Source organism: Monomorium pharaonis, chromosome 8 (assembly GCF_013373865.1).
Source record: "Monomorium pharaonis isolate MP-MQ-018 chromosome 8, ASM1337386v2, whole genome shotgun sequence".
NCBI classification, from domain to species: Eukaryota; Metazoa; Arthropoda; class Insecta; order Hymenoptera; family Formicidae; genus Monomorium; species Monomorium pharaonis.
The window spans coordinates 16567576-16586633 of NC_050474.1; the positions used below are offsets into that span (position 1 = coordinate 16567576).

At 28.1% G+C, this 19058-nt stretch overlaps 2 protein-coding genes and 1 long non-coding RNA gene across 4 annotated transcripts in view; 2 read left to right on the forward strand and 1 right to left on the reverse strand.

The window, feature by feature from the left end:
- Positions 1–19058, forward strand: part of LOC105837411 (flotillin-2) — a 193132-nt gene that overhangs the window by 98890 nt on the left and 75184 nt on the right. The gene's annotated exons all lie outside the window — the stretch shown is intronic.
- The window catches only part of LOC105833805 (glucose dehydrogenase [FAD, quinone]), a 21487-nt gene continuing 2429 nt past the window's right edge, over positions 1–19058 (reverse strand). Inside the window, exons 2-4 of the mRNA XM_036291245.1 lie at positions 18243–18245; positions 13346–13387; positions 1–3775 (exon numbers count right to left, since the gene is read on the reverse strand). Of these exons, the coding sequence (XP_036147138.1) occupies positions 1870–3753 (1884 nt within the window). The 5' untranslated portion in view covers positions 3754–3775; positions 13346–13387; positions 18243–18245 and the 3' untranslated portion in view covers positions 1–1869. The remainder of the gene's footprint in view (positions 3776–13345; positions 13388–18242; positions 18246–19058) is intronic.
- On the forward strand, positions 13063–15817 carry LOC118647070. Its single transcript, XR_004964380.1, has 2 exons — positions 13063–15410; positions 15492–15817. It is a non-coding gene; the product is annotated as an uncharacterized LOC118647070 (long non-coding RNA).

Sequence of the window (19058 nt, forward strand, 5' to 3'; positions counted from 1 at the left end):
TGAATGATACAAATTAGTACATGTTCAATACTAATTATATCCACTTTATTTAAATATTTTAAATTATTTTTTTGTGGTCATGCTAGTTTCATATTAAGTTATCAACACCACGATGTTTTCTTAAACGACACAGGGTACAAAATTAATCTTGGTGGTACAATAGTACAAAAAATACTAAATATTCCATTAGGTTGCGTTCGATTTTGCTGATTTGATTCTGCTAGCTTCGTAGAGCTCAAAAAATATATGTATACAATAATATGTTGCTTATAAAATTCTTACCTAATACTACAAAATGCTTATCTAGATAAAATTGCCCTTTTAACATGTGAAATGGCGTCGATCCCTGGACCGATACTGAACTTTTCGTTTAGACGGCGTTGGCCTCTAGAGACTGACGTTGAAGTTTTAGTTTAGGCGACATCGGTCTTTGAGAACCGACAATATCAAACTTATAATTAAATTTTGTAATTTATATAATATAAAAAGATATGTTAACATTTTCTAAATGTATTTTATTGAAACGTTTTAAACATAAAATAAGTTTGCTTTTACACGTATTACAAAAATCACGATATATTCATATAATATAGTTCTGTATATAATAAAGCATTTTAAGCGTTTTGATTAAAATTAAAGATATTATTACTTGAATTTTTTTGGTACAGTAATTTTATTATTGGAGGATATCCACTTGGTATCTTTTTTTACAACTTACTAAAGATACCGAAAATGATACGCTGCAAATTGTGTTGTCGACACATAAGTTCGCTAAGATCGACAACAGAGCGAGCCAAACGCCCGACAATCGCGCCATATCGTAAGAACGTCCGATGGCTTATCATAAACAAAAAATAAAGATCTAACAAATATTAAATTATTATATACAGGGTGTACACTGGCGCGAGATTTTTTAATAACAAATTCTTTGTAACATTTTGAGAATAAAATTGTAATATGAAAATGTCGAGACTACAATAATTTTTAAATAGGAAGAGTTTAAAGATTACGAATGACAGGACTATAATTTTACGCGCTCAGGGATGGTAGTGATAAAGGTGCTTTCAAATGCGTTTGACAATACGCGAAGAAAACGTTAAAACTGATTGTGAACGAAAGTTGTGTGTAACATTGAATTCAAATAAATTTTTTAATTTTTAATAGTTTTTTGCAAGTTCAATAATATTTTTTATAAGAAAAAAAATATTGATGTCGATACATAGTACATACATTTTAAAGTTTTAACGAAAACATTTTAAATTGTTTTTATAACAAATTTATTATGAATGAATAGAATTGGTTTCTTAATGAAACTCTTATTTGTTCAATATTTTATTAAACAAAGATGTTAATGTCAAACGTATTTGAAAGCACTTTTATCACTACCATATCTGAGCGCGTAAAATTGTAGGCCCTGTTATTCGTGATCTTTAAATTCTTTCTATTTGAAAATTATAGCCTCGACATTTTCGAATTAAAATTTTTTTCTTAAAATGTTACAAAGAATTTGTTATTAAAAAATCTCGTCCCAATTTAGATACACGCTGTATAATAAATGAATAGAATCATAAACGTTTTAATCGGGTCTTAGACAAAGGTTCGTACATGTACTGTATGTCCGAATATTTCGAAATAAGAGAAAAAACATTACAATATTTCAATATTTTGGACAGTTTGAACTAGGGCTGTAAATATGATCCGGATTTTTCTGAGCTTCAGATTATTAATTCTCACACTGTTTATTTTTTTCTAGTTTTTTTTTTTTTTTTTTTTTTTTTTTTTTTTTAAGAAAGAAAAAGACGAGAACATATTTCTTTAATAAAAAAATAAAAAAAAACTTGCATGCAAGTGTTAAGGCTTGTTTGCTTCCTACAACTCGTCCTTATTTTTTATAATCGCCCAATCTTTTTTAATGAAATCTGCCCCTTTCTCGGCTATCATTATCGTCGGCGCATTTGTATTTCCACTGGTAATTTTTGGCATAATAGATGCATCAATAACTCTTAATCCTTGTATTCCATGAACCTTTAATTGAGGATCCACCACAGTTGTGGGATCGCTCTTAGGACCCATTTTCGCTGTTCCAACAGGATGGAAGAGCGTAGACGACATATGTTGCAAGTTACATTTCCAATATTCTTCAGAATCGGGTGTGGTATGACGGCAACCAGGAATGTCCAAATGATGCAACTGCACCCCGTGTCGTTTGAATGTTTGGGTGTCGAGCATCTTTTTCAGAGAGTCCAAGGATTTTAACAACGTGTTGAAATCTTCCTGTTCGGAGAAATAGTTGGCGTAAATCTTAACAGGATCCGCTGGATTTTTGCTACGCAGCTGTATTTCACCCACGCTCTTCGGTTTTTGCAAAATTGCTATAGATGAGAGCATATCCGCCTCTGCTAATATTTCTGTTATTGCTTGAATAATATCCGTATCCATGTTAAAGGCGTTAAAAAAAGTGGTTGCTATGGCCGTGTACCATTGTGGTAAATGTGCGTAAATAAACTGAATGTTGGGATACTTGGCGCTCGAATCGTGCACGTTGACGAAACCCATGAGATCAAAGCTAACACTTGCTAGAAGTCCCCGATTATACATTAAATACTCGTAAGCTGCGTCCAGCATAAATGTAGGTGATGGCGGTGTTGCGCTTTGGTTTTTGAAGATAAAATGCAAACCAAACCATGCGACATGGTCCTGAAGATTTTTACCGACGGGTAAATCAATGACCTTAGATATTCCCATTTCACGTAAATGCGCCTCGGGTCCAATGCCCGAAAGCATTAAGATTTGCGGAGTAGCGATGCTACCAGCTGATAAGATTACCTCCTTCGAAGCTTTTATGTCAATCGACCTACCATCTTTTAGAGTCACGCGTACTCCAACTGCTCGAGTATTATCTAGGAGGATAGCGTCGGCTCGAGTAGATTTCATTACATACAGATTTTTTCTATTTTTGATTGGTGACAAGTAGGCCTTTGAAACACTCACTCTGCGACCTTTATCCAAGGTTCCTTGAGCTATGCCATATCCAACAAATTTATCACCATTGATGGCATCCAAAATAGGCATGCCCATTTCGCGAGCGGCGTGCAAAACCATTTTCTGTACTTCTGGATGGCTATAATTGTAAGGCCTGATTCTCAACGGTCCGTCATGACCGCAATATTTGCTTCTCCATTTATCGTTGTGTCCATGACCGCAATTTTGAGATTTTTTAAAGAACGGCAAGACTTGGTCATAACTCCAATCCTTGTTGCCCATCCGAGACCATTCGTTATAATCCTCGTCACTGCCGTAAACGTAGAGCATAGCATTTAGCGTAGAACTACCGCCGAGAGCCTTGCCTTTTGACCATTTGCACGTCTTGTTTTTATAACCATGGCAAGCGAATTTCTCGGGTTCGATATTGTAGGAATAATCTTCCGACGTATGTAGCTGCGAGAGTAACGCTGCAGGAGCTTCGCTGAGTATTGAGGGGTCCTCACCAGCTTCGATCAGTAACACATTCCAGTCTTCTATCTCAGTTAAACGATTTGCTAGTACAGATCCAGCGCTTCCACCGCCCACGATCACGAAGTCGAATTCTCTGTCAGAAGTTATAATTTCTTCTGAACGGTCTGGGGGGTAGATACCATGACTCAAATTACATTGCGCCATTAGAAGCGTTTGTATCAAGTATACAAAGACATTCGTAGGATTGCCATTTGCTGCAACTGCAGAGTTTGCAGCGTTAATCAAACACGTTTCCATGTTGGACTCACGGCGATGTAATCTGTCGAAAGAAAATATTTTTTAATATATTGACTAGGTAGCATTTATAATCGGATTTTATATCTCAAATTTATCTCAAATATGATTATAGACAACCTTAAGATTCTATTAAACCAATAAAACGATTGTATAACGTCTTGAATATTTTATTTTAGAATGAAATTTACAACAAGTTTGCTCAAAGTTTAAGATATTCTAGATCAATGGTAAAACAAGGATGTCTTTTCACGCTGACGCTCGACTCTAGATTTCTAGCAATCACATGACTACAACGTCAGCATCACCAAACAGAAGTTTGATTTTACCAACTTCTAGCGTCAAAATCGATGCAAGCTACTATAAATGTAGCAGAAAATGAAAATGTTAATGATAATTATATTAAATGTTATATATCAATGCATTAATAGTTAATGTATTGATATGTAACATTTAATATAATTATTACGTTTATTAGTCAATTATATATGTTTTGTGGAAAGTGAAGGATTAATCTACACTTCTCGGTTTCGCGTAATGTAAGAGTTTATTTGTGTCTTTTATGTACAATGAATTGTTTTCACGAAGGTTTTATTTTAGACTATACGCTTAATGAATATTATGGCATGTCACAGTGGCGAGAACACATGGTGTCCCGAAAGACTCGGTCTGGGAATCACCTTCTTTCACCCTGCACGATGCTTTATTATTAATGTTCAACGGCAAGTGAGCACACGTAGTGATCTGAGAGGACTCAGCCTCTCATCCACCTTCTTTCACTATACGGACTGTTCGTTCGGATTGCACCGTGGCACGTACCACGTGCGCGTCGTTCACATTTCGTCCGACCCTTTGTTACGATATAACTTGACCGGCGCCTTGACAGAGAATGCTGCTAGGGATCGGGGGACCGGCTCTTAAATACATTGTGTTGGTTTTTCCGGATTTTTCTCGTACGTTACGGTGCTGTTGCCTGAGACTGATGACGTGGAATGCGTCTTGCACGTGAACGAACGCGTCTATGCATGCCCAAATCCCGAACGTTCTAACGTTTTACCGTTATATGAATTTGTTACAGGCGTGCGATCGTATACGCAACATCTTCTTAAAAATTTTTATGATGTTGCTTGACTACAAGCAATAATTGAAATATTTATTGTAAATATACAAAAGAAAATACAAGAAATTCTAATACTTAATCTGATCAAGGAATAAGAATAGTCATTTGACATTTGAAATTCATCCAGCGTTAACTCGGATTACGTGATTTATTTTATGCTTAAATCTAGCGTCAAATGAAACCTTAACGCTACATATCGATATTAACAGATTTTGAATGCAAACAAAGTAAAATTTTTTTAAACAAATAAAATATAATTAATATTTTTAAGACATTTTGTGTAATTTTAATTTTTACAAATGATGGAAATAAGTAACATATAAGTCATATTGAACATATGTGCTAATATAATTTATAAATACTCAAACAATAAAGCACGAACGTTTTGACTCTATTATTGAATTTTTTTCAATGTATCTTAGAATCGTTAGAATCTAAAATTATGTCTGATTGTAAAATATAACTTAACACATTACAAAGTTAAAATTAGATTAAAAAATGAAATCTCGGAACGCATTCTCAATACTAAGTTTATCTTGTTTAATAATTTCAATAATTCTTCTGAGTAGGTATTTACATGTTAGCGAAATCAAAATTTTTTTACTGTTAGAATAATAAAAATGTATGCATAGCTATGTTTTACTGGGATTATCTATATTTAAAAAATGTTGCTAAATGTTTATTTGGTACAGTATGTCAATTACGTAAAACTATTGAGTCAATCTTAATGTGAGTTAAAAGAGAAATTTTTCTTAAAAAGATGAAAGATTTCACAACAAAACACTGCAATGTTGCGAGAAACTATGCGAGCAAAGTCATATAATTATTCCATTACGTCACAGGTATCGTTTTCATCTTTTATATATATTTTTTTAAATTTATTTATATAAATTTAATTTGTATTGTATATATTTTTTATTTATTTATTTATATAAATTTAAATATATGTATAGATCAATAATTTTTATAAATAATTTTATTCCAATTTACCAGTTTAATATTTATTCATTGTGCTACATTTTAATTGGATTGACTCATAATTTTATGCAATTAATACACTGTTAATTACCAATGTTTGGCAACACTTTGCCAGACTATGCCAGAGATAGTTATGCATACATTTTGGTCACTCTGGCAGAAAAATATTTCGGTAACATGATGTGAACACTGATGATTCACAAGAATTATTAAAGACAAGATGAACTAAATATTTAGAATTTTCGAGATTTTAATTTTTTATCTAATAATAACTTCGTAATGCGTTAAGTTATATTTTACGACATAATTTTAAATTATAACGACACAATAAAAATTACCCAAATGAAATTACAACGTTTGTGTTTTATTGTTTGAATGCTTATAAATAATACTAGCACATGTCCAGAATAACTTATCTTCTGTCTCTTTATTTTGATTGTTTTTAGATTTAATAAGCTTTTATTACTGATTTATTTTAATATTTACTTACATTTATGTCTTTATTTTAAACTTGGTTCGTGAAAGCTTCTAATACACTTATAAAGTGCGTTCCGATATTATACTGCCAATATTGAAAATCAGTTTCTGTTACGTGCACAATAGATTTTCAGTACTGATAGTAATATCAAAACGCGGCCATATTCTCCAAGGTAGATATCAAGCTTTTTTAACTATTCATTCTTTATCTTTAAATGATAATTACCCACTTATTCTTTTTATAACCTTGCAAAATAAGATTTTATTTTAGAATGTGCATAAGTATTTATATATGTATTGAGCAAAATGTATAATTAGGAATATTTAAAAAAAGGGAAGAATAATGAGTAAATAAACTTGCTATCATAATTTATTTAAAATTTCATATATTGACAAAGATATTATAAGTTGAAATCGAAAGAAAATTTTAAAACGGTAACTCTTAATTATTTATTTGGTATGTTAATTCAGATTTTTTAGATATTTACCCTTTACTTTAGAAATTTTAATCAGTTATTAATTTTTAAATTTATTTTTCTAAAATAAGTCATAACTAATGATAAGTCACAACTTGTATACGATCTTTTGTGCTTCAACACATTAAAATAATGATTTTAGAGATTGTATACAAGAAAAAAACAAAAGATAATTTTGCTTTATGATAATGCTTAATGATAACGTTATGTCGCAGTAAAAAGAAACCAAGTAATTTAAAAAATTTTAAGTGATAATTTCATCACATTTAGTATATTCTTCAGAATTGATTCTAATAAATTTTTGTTTCGGTCTCTGTACAACATTTGAGGCACTTTACAAAATTATCAAATAAAAAAATGCATTGATGCATTTAAAAAATTTGTCGAATTAAAATCGTCCACCAAAATTATTTTTTTATGGTAGAATTTGACAGCTGGACCAAAGTCATAAAAAATAACAATTTATTTTTATCATTTAAGTTTCTTTGATTTATGAATTAAAATTGAATTTTGTAAAAAAGCTTAATTAATTTACATGCCTACATTACTGATTAAACGTACCAGTATTTATATTTTTTGAAAATTCAAATGCGACTTGACTCATTGAATCTTTTTTTAAGTAATGTGATTGAAATAAATTTTTTAAAATATATTTGATATTATAAAGATAATGACGGCAAAAATTAGCAAAATGAAAACGATAATATATTTCATTTAAACTGTGACAAACGGCAAAACTTTAAAAATTTGAAATTTTGACATTGTTTAATCTTTGAAGTTTTGAAGAATTAAAATTATATAAGAATTAACATAATATAAAAGTTATTATACGTGATACGCGCACATTATGTTCAAAATTATATGAATTATTTTGAAATAAAATTTACTCTCTAAATCTTAATTAGTGAATATTCACTGATTCGCAGTGGCATACTTATAACTGTGATAATCAGTGAATATTTACTGTCTTTCAGTAATTTTCATTTTAGATTAGTGTATACCCAGTGAACAATACGTTGTCAAAAAGATCTCTAAAAGATATCTTGTTTCTGAAAATGATAACATAAAGAGACTTCTAAAAGATAACATAATGATGTCAGAATGTTAACCAATGCGCCGTTTTTTGAGAACAGAAAGATATCATAAAACTGATATCTAAAAGATTTCTTAAATCGGATATCTAAAAAATTTCTTAAATCGGATATCTAAAAAAATTCTTAAATCGGATATCTAATAGATTTCTTAAATCAGATATTTTTAAACTACAACTAAAGATAAAAAAATAAAATAAAAATTCATTTTTAAAAAATTATTTTTATCAACAGTAACATACTAAATTCAGGACAAATTTTTATTGATTAATTAAATTTAAATTAAATTATTTTATTCTTACTTGCCGCTGGTAGGTTTGAACCCGGAACCTTAGGATGACGAACCTTGTACTCTATCTGTTACGCCAATTTGACTTATCGATATGGGTACTTGTTATTGTCTTATACATATAATACTAATATGGTATAAACTGACGCAATTATATTATTTTTTATAAAAACAATTAAATTTTGCAAAACATTAGAAATAAATAGTATTAATTTATTTACTTATTAATTTCATATTGTTAAATTTATCTTTTTCCATAGCCTTAATAATTTGATGGAAATTGCGATCTATTTTTAGCATTAATAGTTTGAAGCGTTCAAATGATTAATTAGATGGTTTTTATTATTCTGTTTTTGTTTAGTACATGACAAATTTAGATTTTGTGCATTTTTTGTGCACAGTAATTGTAGGCAAACCGTTATTTTTGAAAACATTATCTTTATGATAATTTTTAAATAATATCAAATGGATTTTTCATTTAAGATATTATAATGTTATCTAATTTGTGAGTCAACTACAACGCGCATGGACGGTTCAAAAATCGGACAGCATTGTGATATCTTTTATGAGACATCAAGCTGATATCATTTAGCTAATGTTATAAGGATAACATTTTCAAGAAACTTAAATGAGGTTCTTCAATCAGATATCTCAAAGACCTCTTAGTGTTGTCTGATTTCTGAGTTAACTACGACGCGCATGGACGGTTCAAAAATCGGACAGCATTGTGATATCTTTTATGAGATACCAAGCTGATATCATTTAACTGATGACATAAGGTTAACATTTTCAAGAAACTTAAGTAAGACTCTTCAATGAGATATCTTAAAGACCTCTTTTAGTAGACGTCTCTGGTAAATGTTACCATTTTGACATCATTTTCAAGATATCTAAATGTTTTCTTAAAAAAGTTCTCTTAAAGTTTTCATTCTGACAAGCGTGTTGTCTGGGTAGTCACTGAAAGATCAGTGTATTTATTTCACTGTCAGTGAAATAAATACACTGATAATCAGTATGTATATCACTGGAAGTCAATGTATTTTTCCACTGATTTGGTTGAGTTTTTATTAATTGTGATTTAGAGAGTATGATATTGTAATTATGTTAAACTGAAAAATACATAATTATTTTTATTATACCATTTTTAAATTGTGTTTTATTAATTTTTTCTCAAATTATTATTTTATACTGAGGAAGACTTAAAGTCGGAACATTTATATTAATTTATTATTATAAATTTATTTATTTAAGAGTAATTTTACTTTTTTACTTTCTTAATTTTTTTCATTTGTATGTATGTGTCTGCGGATCGTATTATTAACTATTATCTTTTCTTATTTGTATGTATTACGTCTGATTAACTAATTATTCCGAAAACTCATATTATATATGTTTAAAGAAGACTGCCTTTAAAAAAATTCTTTATTTAAAATTCTGACATGTATCAAATGTATAGAAGAAGGTCGCCAATATGGACATATTATTGTATTTTAGAATTGTATTTTTTAAATAAAGTCTAAAATTACAAAAACTTTAAAAACAAATGTAAAAAGTGTCTTCTATTATCTTTTCTTATTTGTATGTATCACGTCTGATTAACTAATTATTCTGAAAATTCACATTATGTATATTCAAAAAAGATTGTTTTTTTTTTTAATTCTTTATTTAAAATTCTGATATGTATCAAATGTATAGAAGAAGGTCGCCAATATCGATATATTATTGTATTTTAGGATTGTATTTCTTAAATAAAGATTAAAATTACAAAAAAAACTTTAAAAACAAATGTAACAAAAGTGTCTTCTATCAGTTGAGGTACTATTTTTTATAATATTTTTTTGAATTTGCAATATTTTTTTGTGAGAGAATAAAAAAAAAGAGTATTTCGCAAAGTAAATTTCAAAATCGACATAGTAAACAGTAACGCATTTTCTTTTAACATCAGACATGTGTACAAAATACTTATAAGTTAATGTATATGATTCCTAGAAGCCTTTCACTTTAATGTGAAATGATTTATGCAAATATCTTTATTTCGTAAGACGCAAATACAACGCGACAATATATACATATGTGTAAAAATTAGAATAGGTCACTATTTTAGTAGATATAACTTTTCTAATGTTTTTTAATCTATTTTATATGATTTCTTACAATTTTATAGTATACAATTTTAACATGTACCAGTTTACGTTGCACCTCGATTTTATGTTTAAAAATGCATTATGAGAAAAGTAAAAAGAAAAATAAGAGTAAAATTGAGGTTTTAAAACGCTACAAATTGTATATATAATGATCTAACATTATCAATATAATGTTCATTATTGTTTGAATTATGCAAATTGCAAAAAAATTATTTATTATAAATTTATTTTTGCTTTTAAAGAGTTGGTTTTTAACAGACTTTATACGTAATGACAAAAAGCCATGAATGTATGAACTGTGGGTTTACTGATATATTATCTAAGTTTTAGATAATAAAGTCTTAGATAATTATGCACATTTGACAATTTCAAAGCTTTGGAAAAAGCTTATATTTGTGGAAATATGGCGCATTTAATCAGAGAACAGAGAAAATATCGTAAATAAAACATTGATTCATGCTCATGCACATTTTCTTAGATTCTAAACATGAATCAACGTTTTATTTATGATATTTTCTGTTCTCTGATTAAATGCGCCATTTCCACAAATATAAGTTTTTTCTAAAGTTTTGAAGTTGTCAAAAGTGCAGAATTTAAACAGTTTGCATATGCCATGTCTTAAGAAATCATTGACAGAATAATATACACGTTGATATATACGAGCGTTTATGTACACTTCACTATGTTTATCTAATAAACACTTCTTATCTAACTGTATTTTTCTATAATATTAGTTGATAATTTTAATCATTACGAAATACAATATTTATATATAGCTCGTCGATAAAAGTATCTATTGAGAATTAAGAACAGAGAAAAATTGAACTGTATAAAATAACTATTGACTTATGAAACATAAGAAATTATTTTTTTAATAGAAGAAAAGTTTTTTAAAAAGTAAAATAATGTATGTAGAGTAATTCCGATATATATACATCTATCGAAAATATTCATGAAAAGATTTATCAACCATTAATTACTATGTTTAAATTAAACTATATTATATCAATAAAGTATGCTAATAAAAACTTTATATTGTCAACTACCAAAAAAAATTTTTTTAATATTGATTTTTTGTACTTAAAAATAATTTTTATAAAACTTTACTATATTAAAAAGTATTCATAAGTGGGATAATCAAACGGAACAAAAAATACTGAAGAAAAGCTGAATCAAGAACTAAGCATTTGTATTTCAGTATCTATCTTTTAATATCCTTCTGTACTCATCAGTATGTATCACAAAATAATTACTTTATACTTTTAATGAAAAAAGTAATTATTTTACGTGGATTGTAATACATGGCTATGCCACTTACAATTTTGACCAATTAAATTCACGTTGGATAATTTTATTAACATTAACAGTAAAAATTAAAATTACAACACAATATTAATGTAATATAAAGGCATATAACAGAGTGATTGCAAGTAAATTACCTTTTTTTTACTTCTGCAACATAATTACCAAAGTTATTTTTTTATTAAAAATTTATTTTATAAGATATGTATTCTAATATTAAAAATATGTCTTACTCTTTTTTTTTATTTTTCCGCTTTTCCAATTTTTTATGTTTAATAATATTATTACTATTGCATATTTAACTTGTTTATTTTGTTGGTTATGTTTGTTGTTTTGTTTGTTAAGGAATAAAAAGAAGTTGATATACGTAAAATCGATTACTTCATGTGAGAAAAAATAAGTTCTTTATGCACAATCGCTAAAAATTTCTTTTATTTTGCACTTTTGTTGTAACCAATGTAGCATAAACTATAAATAGTTAAATTATTTATTGTGTATACATTTTGTTTATTGCTGAACTAATCTTATGGTTCGCGATTGAATTTCATTTGTGTCACTTGAGAATGATATGATATATTAAGGCATAACCACGTTCTTTTTATACTGTCACAATGCACTAATTTGAATAGATAGATATATTTTTTATTTAAACTGATAAAAAACTAAAACTTTATTATACTCTTCTAATATGTATTATCAAAATTGATTAAATTCGTAAGATTAGTTAAGTACGTGTAGCATACGACTTAATAATACAAATAAAAATATTGCTTATTAATAGATCTTATAAATACAAATCAGCTTTAAAACGTAATAATCCTAGTATTAGCATTTTATCTCAATCTTTACTTTATAATTGAAACCGATTGACTTTAATTACGTAACAAGTATTTATTATTTTTTGATGCCATGATTATCATATGTAAAGATGTAGCAAAAAAATTAATTGAACATTACAAACATATTATTGGATGACAAACAGCAGAGTTTATATCTATTTTTAGTTTATAATTGTAGATATAAAGGTTTTTTATACATAGAAATATATAAAAAAACATTACAAAGAATTTATTTAAGGATGTTTAAGCTATATAATATTAGTTGAAAAGTTATAAACATTCAAGAACTGCTAAACATAAAATAAATTACAACTATTGTAAGATAACATAATTTTTAACGTCTTTAAAAAAAATTATATATAGTTAAAATTTTTTTAGTAATATTTTTTAAATTAACGACAATTTTATTAATAAACGACTTGAAACTAAGAAACAAAACAATGAATAATTTGATTTATAACGGCTTAAACATTGCAATGATCATATTTTAAAATTTAGATAATTAACTTTTATGTAAGTGAAAAATCTAAAAGTAAACTTTTGCACAAATATTTATTAGAGTTTTATTCGTACATGTAAGTTTGATTTAATTTATAATTTTATTTCACTTCGTCATATTTGCAAAAAAGTGTTACAAAACATAATTTTACATATATTAATGCAAAATTAAATAATTTTTAAGCTAATAAGAAAATTATGAATAGATACTCAAATTGTAAAATACTCAAACGCGTAATAACAGAATAACAATAACTGAATGTAATAATATAAAATGTTTAGTAATATTTTGCTAATGCTTTGATTGATGGATATATTTCACAAATTTTTGAGACATTTTATCACATTCTTAAGATATTTTAAGCAGAAATGAATGCTTACCGTAATGAAATGTTTCAGCAATAGCTCGACTCAAACTGAAGTGTGTTTGCAGCAAACTGTCTTTCTTTATTAGACGAAGGCCGTGTGTTACCCTCTCTCCTGTTGTTTATCTTGATACGACACGGAAAAATTTTCAGTGTGATTAAGTTATGTTACATACAGGGACTCGGGCCAAAATCAAATTATAGTTCGGTTTCAGTTATGATTTAATAAAATTGAAAACTGTACGGGTTCAATTTCAATGTAACAGGTTCTAATTTCTTGACAAATAAAGAAAACCGAAAAAAAAACATTTAAATTACGATTTTTTTTTGATTCCGGTTTCAGATCTTAATTTTTTGATTCTTAATAAATAATAATAGTAATTAATAGTATTTAATAATATTTGATAATAATTTAAATAATTGTAGAGTGTAGAGGAAACAAAAGCTAAGTTGAATTGTCCTCATAAACTCATTGCATTGCAAAAAAGAAAAAAAGAAAAAACTAGAACTGATTGAAACCGGTTCCAATCGGTTCAGATCTCTGGTTACATGTGAAAACTAATTTTCTTACATTTTAGTTTAACAACAGAAATGATTTATTGGTTCGACACAACTGGCTAAATTTATTCGATACTTCTTATAACGACGTTTTGACCATGGTGTTTGGTCCTTATCAAGTGATAAATAATTTAATATAAATCCACACTTAAGGCATTGTGTCCACAACAAGCCCGGAAATCTGTACAATAAATTAACAAAATTCAATGTAGACGACAACATTACAATAAGTTATAAAATCCGGTTTATATTCTTACGTGTCTTTTGCATGTCCTATGGGATATAAAGTCGTAAAAATTCATTTGTCAATTTCGTTAGAACAGTAGTTTTGAAACGTTATCAAAAAGCACGTTAGCACTTGGCAGCGGACAAACAACGATCCTATCCGAAAAATTACAAATAAATTCAATGATTTGATCAAATCTTGGTATGACAACAACATTGTTGATAAACGCATATATTTACAATTACGTTGTACGAATGGTAATCTACCAAGATGCTACGGACTGCCGAAGATACATAAGAACGGTTTTCCATTGAGAATTATTGTTTCAGCGCTGGGCAGCCCTATTTATAATGTAGCAAAATATATACATAACATTCTCGTCGATTCAGTTCCCTAATTCGTACATAAAAGATAGTTGGTCGCTAGTTAAAAAAATTAAAGATTTGAGAATCGAACCTGACGAGTTGCTTATTTCTTTTGACGTCACAGCACTCTTTACAAATATCCCGAAAGAGTTAGTTATAAAGGGAATTGAAAAAAGATGGAATGACATTTCTAAAGTAATGACATTTAGTCTCCCCCAGTTTTTACACACGATTGACTTAATTCTTGACTCCACTAGTTTTGTTTTCAATGGACAGATATATGAACAGATCTTCGGCAGTCCCATAGGGTCTCCGCTTTCGTCTATTCTCGCGGACATTGTTATGGATGATCTCGAGGACTACTGCCTCAATTCACTTGATTTCGTGGTCCCAACATTTTATAGATATGTTGATGACATTTTTGCAATCGAACATCAACGCAATTTGCTAAAAAATCCAAATAATCATTTTGTCGTTAGTTAACATCGCACATTAAATAAACATGACTTTGATTGGTCGAAACCAATAATTTTACATAAGATGAAAGAATGTTCAACTAAAAAACGGGAGATCGCCGAGATGTTCTTCATTAAGAAATATAACGATACAATTAATCTGCAAAAAGATACGGAAAATTTGACAGCTATATATGATAAGATAATAAAGGCGACTTAGTATTTGTATGAAAGCTTCTATTATTGTTATGTATTATATTTTATAATTCGACAGTCTTCACATCAGTCAGTGACCTTTTTTAACGGTTCAACATAAATATAACTTGTAGTTGTTTAGCAGTTTGGTATCAGACATCGATCTTAACGGACAAATCATACGACGATACATATCTAAACAGTTTTTGGTTAACGAGATTTTAATTTAATGTTTGACAAACAATTTTTGACATATGTTATTTGACATACGAGAAACAATTTGTAAGTGATATGTTATTGTGAATTAATTCTTGTTGCAATCTAATAACCGTAACCGATATTGTGATAATATGTTATTTGTAGATGACGTATCTGGGCACACGTCACAAATTGCGGAATGTTATTATAACAGTTATTATAACTGCCAAAATAATAGGTTTACGTAAAAAATGTATATAACCTTTTTTGTAGAGCTTTTTATGAGCTTCATTTTTTGTTTGAAACTTTTTTCTTTAAAATCAATACTTTCAGAGATATACAGTAAAAATGTTTGCAACTTTAGGAAGTGATAACGGGCAAACAAAGCTTTGTCGGCGAAAATCCTTTTAGGGACTTTCTTCTCTAATCAAGGGTAAGCTTTGGTTAAAATTTCAGCGCGATCGGAGGTTTCACCTTTTCGGAAGTTTATCATTTTTGAAACTTAAGCCGATAATTTTCAACTTATTTTTAGACAAACATAAAATAATAGCCTCTGACATTTTTAAAAACTACCCACACAGCACACTTTATCCTAAGGATGTCCCTACCCAGCAAACACAAAGTTACATGTAACGTGCTTGTTAGTTGTAATTTCCCACTTAATAATATAATTGCAATATAACACACGTGTTATATTACAATTACATTGTTGAGTGGGAAATTACAACTAACAGGTACGTTACATGTAACTTGGTGTTTGGTGGGTAGGATGTCATTTTGGGATATCGCAATATCGTTGGATATCCGTGGACCGTCTGTGATCCAAGGGATATCCAAGGGATGCACAAATGTCCACCGATTTGACATCCTGTAGATATCTCAAACGATATCCAGAGAATGTCCAAGGGATTTCCTAAGATATCGTAATATACCCTAGTGAAAAAATTTGTCAAAATTTTTAAAATTTTTTTCAGGATTTCTGATAAATATTCCGATTTTTTATAAGAATTGAAACGTTTCTCGGAAAAACTTTAACTATACATACATTTAACTATACATAAAAAATTTTGATTAATTTAGAAAATTTTTGAATATTTCTAAGTATTTTTGAGAGTTTCTATGAATTGAAAAAAACTTGAACAAAAAATAAAAAATTCTAATTATTTTTACGGTAATCTTATAAGAGAGGAAGACTATAACAACATGTTTCAGCCAAGCCACAATTGTACCCGTTAAAGCATGTTTAATCTCTATATCTGAAAAAACGGTCACCCATTCAAGTGTCAACCATCGCCGACGTTGCTTGACTTCGAAGACCGTACGCATCCTAATGCCACGTGATAATCCATGAACACTTCTTGTCTATGCATACATTTGTTATGTATACATATCATTACAATAGATGTTATCAGAAGGATGAAATATGTATAGTTAACTTATATTTTTATGAATAAATATGAAATTTTAGTTTTTTATTCATTTTTACATATGCGTGCAAAATAGCATGTGGAATAACTTATTAAAAAGTTTATTTTTGCTCTGTTTGTATAAAATCAAAAAAATTTTTTAATGTCATTTTTTATAATTTTTTAGTATTATTAATATATATATACCACATTGTTTCGATAAGTGTACTTTCTTTATGTTCTGTTTTAATTTACGTTTCTTAGAGATTTAATTAACCCTTTTGTCACTCTTTTATTACATTATAATTCACTTTACCTTTACACTTGATTTACGCTCTATTAATTGTAGAGATAAAAGATATGATGGGATATTATCTGGATGTAATAGGATATCGTAAGATATTATAAAATATCTTACAATATCTTATAATATTTTAAGATATTTTTGGGGGATATCGAAATATATTAATGGGACATCATATGATATCTTAAGATATTTTACGATATTTTAAGATATTTTTGTAGGATGTCCCGGGAGCTACTCATTGAGATATCCGTGGGATCGCCTTCATCTGTCTGGGATAATTTGGGATATCCTCAGGATAAAGTGTGCTGTGTGGGTAGCCAGCCCACGATTTACGCCTTTGATATTTTTTAAAAACTAGCCATCTCACAATTTACGCCTCTGACATTTTTTAAAACTAGCCAGCTCACGATTTACGCCTCTGGCATTTTTCTTGTAAATAGCCATCTTATGATAAACGCGATAAATTAAAGTGATAATGATAGTAGTAGTAGTAGTAGTAGTGCTACTAAATATTTTTGGGCGTATGTTTATCGCGCGGATACTGCCGCGGTAGCTCTTGCGATTATTATGATCGATGCATGATTATAAAAATAATTATACATAATTTAATCAACTGTAATAACAATTGTATAATAGGAAAAATAAAAAATTACTTAAGGGGATGCTAAACTGCTCGTCAAACTTGATCAAGGTCGATAATGTAGAGTCATTTGGGCACGTTATTAACAAAATTTTGTATGTATTTCTTTTATAGATTTAGAAATCCTTTTCCAGAATTAATTGTGGAGAATTTTTAATTCTGTAAATGTAATAAAAAGTTGTACATTGGAACAAATTGTACAATTCTGACGATAAAACAGATAGGATCCTTTTAAACACCGAAAACTTTTTTTCTAAGGTTCCTAGGCTCATTCCAAAAGGACAGTATTGTTCTTTGCTGAAATGCCAAGTGCGCTCCATGCTTATTTTATACGTACAAAGTCTAAAACTTTTATACGCAGCCAATGTTTTCACGAGTCGACTACAGAAGTCGATAACAAAACTATAATTTTCTAACTTTCTTTCGTTTTTTGTATGAAATTGATTGCAGCGCACCGCGTTATTATCTGTATTTTAATTTTGGAGAAGGATTTTCAATTCCATGCAATCAATAAAAAGATTTCGGTGTCCAAAAATTAATGATAAAACAGAGTAGTTTAGTATCCCCTTAAGGTTTAAATATTTCTTCATAAATTGAGAATTAAGATTTTAATTAATTCTGAATTAAAAGTAAAAATACAATAAAAAATTAAATGTTTAAGATTTTTTGTTGAGAAAATATAAAAATTTAATTCTCAACTAAAAATATAAATTAGAGAATTAAAATTTTAAATTTTTCAATAAACTTTTTTAATTAAAAATTAACATTTTAATTCTTAATTGGACATATATGTTACATTTTATATTACATTTTATATTTGTGCTGTATATCGCAGAACAATTTCCACGTTTTATTGCATTTAATAAAAAAAAATTATTTTGTAGTAATAAAGTAACGTATTAATTTTTTTATTTTTATACTAGATAACAATTATGCGTATTTTATAGGCCTTATTTTTCGTTATTATATGAATTTTATTATAATTTTTATAGAAATTTAACAGTAAAAAATTTTTATTTCTTTAATAACTTTATAAATTTAAGATTGGGTAAATCAAAATATTTTTTATACTAAATTAGAAGAGTTAAAGTTAATAGTTTTAGTAAATAAAATTATATTTTGCTAAGTTAAAAATTATATGAACAAAAAATTGACCTAGTGAAAGTTAGATTAAATTAACTCATATTACAAGTTAAGTTTAAAAACTATTATTTATATTTGTATTAATTTAGAACGTCATGTTGTGTTTAAAAAATAGTCACGCAGTTAAAGTTAAAAATTAAAATTTAAAATTAATAAAAATAAAAGGTATATTTATTAACTTTTTAACTTTTTTATTAACTGCTAAATTTTAATAAAATATTTATAAAATGTAACCT